The 6826-nt window shown below is 47.3% G+C and overlaps 1 protein-coding gene across 1 annotated transcript in view; it reads right to left on the minus strand.

The window, feature by feature from the left end:
• Positions 1-6037: 6037 nt before the first annotated feature.
• Positions 6038-6826, minus strand: part of LOC104507650 (coiled-coil domain-containing protein 177-like) — a gene marked incomplete at its 5' end in the record, with an annotated part of 1145 nt that continues 356 nt past the window's right edge. Inside the window, one exon of the mRNA XM_010148998.1 lies at positions 6038-6817. Coding sequence (XP_010147300.1) covers positions 6038-6817 — 780 coding nt within the window. The remainder of the gene's footprint in view (positions 6818-6826) is intronic.

Genomic DNA, 6826 nt, shown 5'->3' on the forward strand with positions numbered 1-6826 from the left:
CCGGGTCCAGAGATTAGATGCAGGGAGCTGTGTAAAGCACATAAGAACAAAATAGCACTGGCAGTTTGGTTTTGTAATACAGGATATTTCTTACTGCCAGAGTGGTTTTGTAATGCAGGGGATTGCTTGCTGAATGGCAGGGATGTAGATGAGTGCAAAGTTGCCAGAGAATGATTTGGGTCCTTTCAGACTAGAATCTTGCAATAACGAGGTCGTGTTTCACGGCAAAGAGCTGTGCTCAAAGAGTGGGCTAAGGACAAAGAAGTCGGACCTAGAACTGAATTTTTTATGCCCTAGCATTGAGGCATGTGGGATGTGGGACATATCCCATTACGAAGGCTCTGAACACTGGCATCCCCCAGCGTGCTCCTTCCTCTGCATAAATGGAGACTGTTTTTCCAGGTGTCTTGTACCAAAGAGTTTTGCATTTTTTCCTCTTCCCGGTGTTTTCTCTTCAAAACATCACCTAGCAACATTTCACCAAAAAGAAGGGCAGAGCTGCCTCCCGCCCAGAATCAGAATCATTATGATTTTCTTACCATGCCTCTGTGCTGGTTCTTTACAGTGGGTGCTACTTGCTTGCCAAGGGCTTGTGGGGCTGCACTCCCACAAGGAGTTGTATTAGGGCTCCATTGGCTCACGTTAGAACATGCCTGCACTGCGCTGCCCAGTAAATGGCATGGGGCTCATTTGCAGAGAGAATGGGCTAAGCCAGCGTCTTCCACTTCTGTGCCCGTGACAGCCACCTTTTACAACTATGACAGCCAAGTCTGATTCTACCCAACTTAATTCCCTAGGACCTTGACTCAGCAAAGCATTAAACGAGCTTAAACTCGCACACTCTGAGGGGAGCCTGTGTGATCTGAAAACAGGTAAATCCCTCCCAGAGCACCTCTGCTCTCCAGGATGTGGTGGCTGCACTACTGAACAGCACTCTCCCGGGTCTGCAAAGCAGAAGTGTGTGCAGAGAGAGCCACAGCCATCACCCGTAGCGTGCTTCATTTAACTACTTCCGTGTCTCGTCCTTATCCCTCCCTGCATCTGCTTTACAAAGAAAAACAAAAGATACAAAAAAAAAACCCAATGCAAAATGGCATTCTAACTACTACATTTTTGTCAACATCACCAGAGGAAGATCTTGTTTGGCGAAACACCTGGTGGCAATGAGAAGCCATTCTCATCCTACGTGCCACTGAAGGATGTGATCAACCTGGAAGATGTTACCTCCCTGAAGAAGCCACTTCCCTGATGACAGCTAGCAGAGGTGGCTCTGGGGCTGTTCTCAGCAGAACTTCTGGAAAACTAGAGGTTGATGGACTTGGTATTGCAAATTCTGTTTCCCACATTGCCCCATCCAGGCTTGACTTAGCAAAGTCATCCACACCAAACTAAGTCCTATGTCTTAGTCCTCAGACCTATGTGGACTGCATATTCAGCGTTTGTTTAGCGAACAGAAGTCCTCTGGCATCAGGAGAGATTTTAGCACAGAACAAGCCAGGAGCCCCATAAGCATCATAAAAGAAACCCAGTAAGCAACCAAGGTGAGAAATCAATCCTCACATCTCTTTTATCTATGCAGTGAAAGACTTTCTGATAAACTGGGTTAAAAAAAAACTTGTAAAATATTAACTAGTGGTGGTGCAGCTGCTCCTCCTAACAGCTTTTGAGCGTGTCTGCCAAATTTAACCTTGACAGAGATGGTGCTTTAGTGAGGAATTTTGTGCAAAGAGGCAGCATGCAGAAGAGAGTGTTGGCACTCTCACTGACACGGAGGGGCTCCAGCTTTAGCCCAGATGCTGTTAAAAACTAAACAATCCACATAAACAAGGTAGTCTGTGAACACTCAAAATGTGTGAAAAATTCAACCAGAGCTCAGACAAAAGAAAATGCTCTTTGGTTAATCATTCTCTCCCATGTGGGACTTCTCTGACATCTAATACAAGATGAATGCATTCTGCAACCTTGGTTTCACTGAAGTGAGAATCACAGGGTGCCCACCCAAGGACACCAGGCTGCACGGTTCTGGGGCCTCTAAATTTACTTGTCTTATTCCAATACTGTGCGCTTGATTATGTCATTTCATTATGCAAAACATCAGTGTGTTACGATGGGAGTTTTACCTGAAAACGAGTCCCAGGACTTGGTCCTGTAATTCTTTTTAGAACATTTAAATCATATTGGAATCTTTCACCCTTATAGTTCAATATCTCATCCTCAGAAACACGGTAAACATTCGGGGTGGTTTCTAGCAAGCCAACTTCTAGCAGTAGTCCTACTCAGTGGGCAGTAGTAAGCAGCGCAGTGGTTTTCAAGTGGGGCCAGAGATGTGTCCACATGTCAGTGTTCAGCTTCACGTTTGAATGTTCAGTGGCATTTGGATCCAGATTTTGGGTTGTCCCATTAGATCTATAGGATCTAGCATGAAACCTGGAGCTAGACTCCAAGTGTTTAGGAAGTGGAACCTGGGAATTTGATGCTGGCCAGATCTAACGTGTGCTATCAGTCACAGAAGTTTCCTGGTAATTGTCCTTTTGTTGCTGTTGCTTTTAAAGTGCTGGTATTTCAAGGTCTAGTGGTCATTCTGCAGCATGCACAGAAATGGCCTAGAAGCAAAGTGTTATAACCTTATGATTATAATAGAGTAATAGCCTAAAATGTGTTTTCTAATCCCAGGAGAGGACCAAGGTGAGTTATCTTTCTGCAGGACCTGACCAAATGCGATCAGCTGCTCCTGTGCTCTACATAAGCTGTGATGTACCTCTGAGCTGTCAGGTAACGTGTTGCTTGCTGTGATTTTTAGTTCTCCCTGGCCTGCATCTGGATATCAAAAGCACCAAATAAGCCTCATCTAGAAGGGTCATACTCTTTACATGTGTCCCAGGGTTTAATTTCTGTTTCCACAGAAATAGAGCAGTAACAGTCCCTTTCAAATAAACAGAAGCATAAGTAGACCCAAGAAATACCTCTTATGCCTCCACCCAACTTGCTGACTTCATTTTCCATGCTGCAGTTTTGAACAACATGTAAGCACCATTGACTCTCAGAGTCTTTGGCCTGGAACCTCTACAGAAATAAAAAACATCCATACACAGATTAATGTCTTTTGGAAAAAAAAATATTCTTTTTTCTTAGCTTGCACATTCAAAACTTTAGCTGCACACTGCACAGTATAGGGATAGTAGTTTGCCAATCCAATTACAACCATGTAGCTGTGTGTTGATTAGTTCAGCCGTAGCCCCAAGGAGTCAGTCAGCAGCAGGAGATGGCCCCCAGGTGTAATTACAGTCAGGGGCCAAGACATCTCTCCTGGGCTGCAAAACATTCTCAGTCTACACTGGAAAAGCCCTGTCAGAGGGAGGTTTGGACAAAGCCTTTGGGTAGATTGCAGATTTCCCTTCAGGGAAGAACTGCTGTTCCAGCTAAAGACTGTTATTGCTCATTTGCCCACCGCATCTTGCCTTCTTTCCAGCTCTTCCCCATTCGTCCTCTGCTAAATGGATCAAGCAGTGAACTTCAACCACAGCACGATGAAGCAGGGAGCAAAAGCCGTCCCAGCCATGCTGGCAGTCTTTCTCTGCAGCCCTGAAGGCTGCAAACAAGATGAAATATTGGCTGTGCTGAAGTCACTGCAGGTTTTATCCCAACTCCAGCACTGCCAGGGAGAGAAAGAAGTTTTGCGCGGGCTGGATTTGGGCCACTGGGCATCTCTTTTCTAGGACTTTGCAGCTACAAGGGCACACATGGACCACTGCAGTACAAACCACACATGAAGGCGATTGTTTTTTAGCAAGGACCTTGTCTGTTGTTACAGCAGGATTGGTTTCACTGTTCAAACTGATTGCTGTTTTGAGGACGAGGGTGAGGGGACAGACTCCTAGCTGGGAACAGTAACACAAGCCGTCCTTCCCACAGCTACCAGTATTTTTAGATTTTGGTGTCAATTACTAATTTTCACCAATGGGTATGTTTTACTTTAATAACCACTCAAACAAAAAACCGAACAAATAAATAATAAAATAGTACTTTGTGCTTTGTTAGCATCATTTGTCCAAAGTCTCTGACCTTTTGCTGAGTGTTACCATTTCCTGCAAGTCCCAGCAATCCCAAGAGCCTGACTCTGATTCCGTTTATATCACTAGGAGCAAGCCCAGCCCCTGAGGACTTGCCTGGCGTTACACAGCGAGCCAACAACTGACGGAGCAAATGTCACTCAGGTGCCCCAATTCCTTCTTCCATGCTGTCCGCCCTCAACAGCACCAGCTGTATTGTGATTCAAAGAACAAGTTCCACCAATATCAAAGAAAATCCCTACTTGCTTGATTTTCAACACTGTTTTTATAATGTCTCCAGCCATGCAGGGCAGCAGGGTATGCTTGGCCTGTTGTTGTTGCTCTTCACTTAACACCTTCCTTAAAGACTTGTTTTACCTTGCTGTCACCTCCTAGGAAACTCTGGTAAGCAATCTATGCACGCAGGACTGCATGCCTATGCCATGCATCAGCCCTCGTCTGGTTTTTTTCTTCCCCTGTGTTGTGTGTCAGAGACACCTGCAAGGAAAACAAGATCCTGGCTGTTCTTGCTGCTTCTCCACCATGTTTCAGGTCCGATGCCATCACCACAGCAACCCAGCGTGTCATCAAGGATGGTGGAACAGAGAGCTGGCGCTGCCCAGAGCCAGAAAAACATAGCAGAAAGCGCCTGGTTTGGATTTGTGCTCATAACTGCAACCCAGCAGGCAGTCCATGTCCAACCTGGAGCAGAACACTGTCTTAGTGGAATGCCATGCACGTGGCGTTAGGTAGGCTTTTCACTCTTCCAGTGTGTTAACGGCAGGACGACGCTGTTCCCTCTAAACAGTATGGAATTAGTTATAAAAAAGCCATGATCCTCATCTAAGAGAATCTGTAACGTACCTTATTTTGTGCAACCACTCTTTCTTGTGCCCTATGTAAGAATACAACTGTTAGCACCAGTGGACAGACAACGCTGCCCTGCTCAGTAGACCATGATAAGAGCCGGGTAACCATCTCATTGTAAGCAACTCCTAGAACCATTAGGTTGGAGAAGACCTCTGGAGGACACCCGGTCCGTCTCCTGCTCATGGCAGGCCAAATTGGATGGCGACTACTCTATGCCGTATGTTTGCAGATTTCCATTTACAAATGGATCCGCACGTTTGCTACAAGGGGCAGCTGCCCCAGCTTCATTCATTTTTGTATCTTAATGAACAAGGGGATTGCATGGGTGCCCATCGGTTTACGGATTGCCCACAAACATCTATCGTTCTCCCCCCACCGCTGGAAGAAAAGAAGAAATTGTACAAATGTTTAGAAGACGGACTTGGGAAGGAGAGGCAGGGGTGAGGACACCTGGGAGGGGCAGCAGCTGCCAACAGCAAAAGTGAAATCGTGTTTGCGAGCGCTTGTAACAGCCTCGGCCCGGCTCTGATCATTAAGTCAACTTACATGGCGTTACGAAGTCTTGACCTGTGCTTTCTCTTGCTCGGCACCAGCAGTGGGCGAGGGGCGCCCGGGGCCACGTGGCGTTCCCCACTCCAGCCCTCCTTCCCTACAGCGCGGGAGTGCAGCAGCTCTGAAAATGCAGTCCTGTGACTTAAGCCAAGCTGCCTGTGGTTTTGGTTCTCCGTTGGTAGTCTCTGCGTCTGCATTTCCAACCGAGGAGCACAGCTGTAGTCAGCTCCGGTGTAGACAATCAACCGGTAACTCGCAGGCTTCAAGCAGACCTCTTTTGCAGCCCTCTCTGAGAAAATACATGTGCTTGTGGGGTGGAGAACACAAAAACTCGCTTCCCCTCTGTAAAGGGGAACTGATGTCAGTCCTTAAATCATGCCCAGAACAAAAACATGTTTTAAAAAGTATGTGAAATAGCTGCCACGTTTTTGTGCGGTACCCTGCACCCCCACAGTAAGAAATTTGGGTGGTTGTTGTTGGGTTTTAAACGCTAACACGGAGGAGCGTTCTGATGCATGACGATGGACAAACGGCAATGTATCCCCACTCATTCTTGACAAGATCTTTCATTTCTTGTTCAGGTGGGCATGCAGTTCTGCTTCCAAGGCCATCTTGTCAAAGGTGCGCATGTTCGTCTCTTCCCGTACCTTTTCCCGAACATGGAAGGAGGCCCGAGCGACAGACCTGGCATTTTCCAAGACAGTCGTCTTCTCCTTGAAGATCTGCTCACTCCTCTCCAGCTTCCTCTCTATAGACAGGAGGATCTCCCTGCGCCGTAAGTCCTCATACTGTTCCACCTTTTGCTTGTTCATCTTCTGCACCTTCTCCTTCTCCAGACGGCTCAAGACCAACTTGCGGGCTTTCTCTTGGACAACCTCTTCGGCCACCTGGGCAGCGTGCTGGAGCTTTCTCTCTGTCTCCCTAGCCAGGGCCTCCAAGTGCTCCTTCTGTTCTCTTTCCTTCTTCTCTGCTGCCAGTTTGGCTCTCTGGATCTGCATGTCCTCCCGCTTGGCCTTCTCCCTCAGCTCCTGGTTCCTCTTCTCCACTAGCTGTTCGTAGTTCTCCTGAGCCTTGGTCAAACTCATCTCCAGAGAGGCCTTCAGCATTTCCTTCTCTTCTGCCTCTTGCTTGGCCAGTTCCTTGAGCAAGGCCTCATGCTTCAGCTTCTCTGCTTGGTTGAGCAGTTTCTTCTCCTTCTGCAGCTGCACCTCCTTCTTCAGCCTCTTCTGTGCAGCCGTGGACAGCTTCTCCTGCAGGAGCTGCTCCTCTCGCTCCCGGAGCTCCCTCTTGCCCTCTTCCTTCGCCTTCAGGTTGTGTTCTTGATGGAGCTTTTTCTGTTTGTCCTCCTGGACAGC

Source organism: Eurypyga helias, unplaced genomic scaffold (genome assembly GCF_000690775.1).
Source record: "Eurypyga helias isolate BGI_N326 unplaced genomic scaffold, ASM69077v1 scaffold23463, whole genome shotgun sequence".
In the NCBI taxonomy this organism is placed as follows: Eukaryota; Metazoa; Chordata; class Aves; order Eurypygiformes; family Eurypygidae; genus Eurypyga; species Eurypyga helias.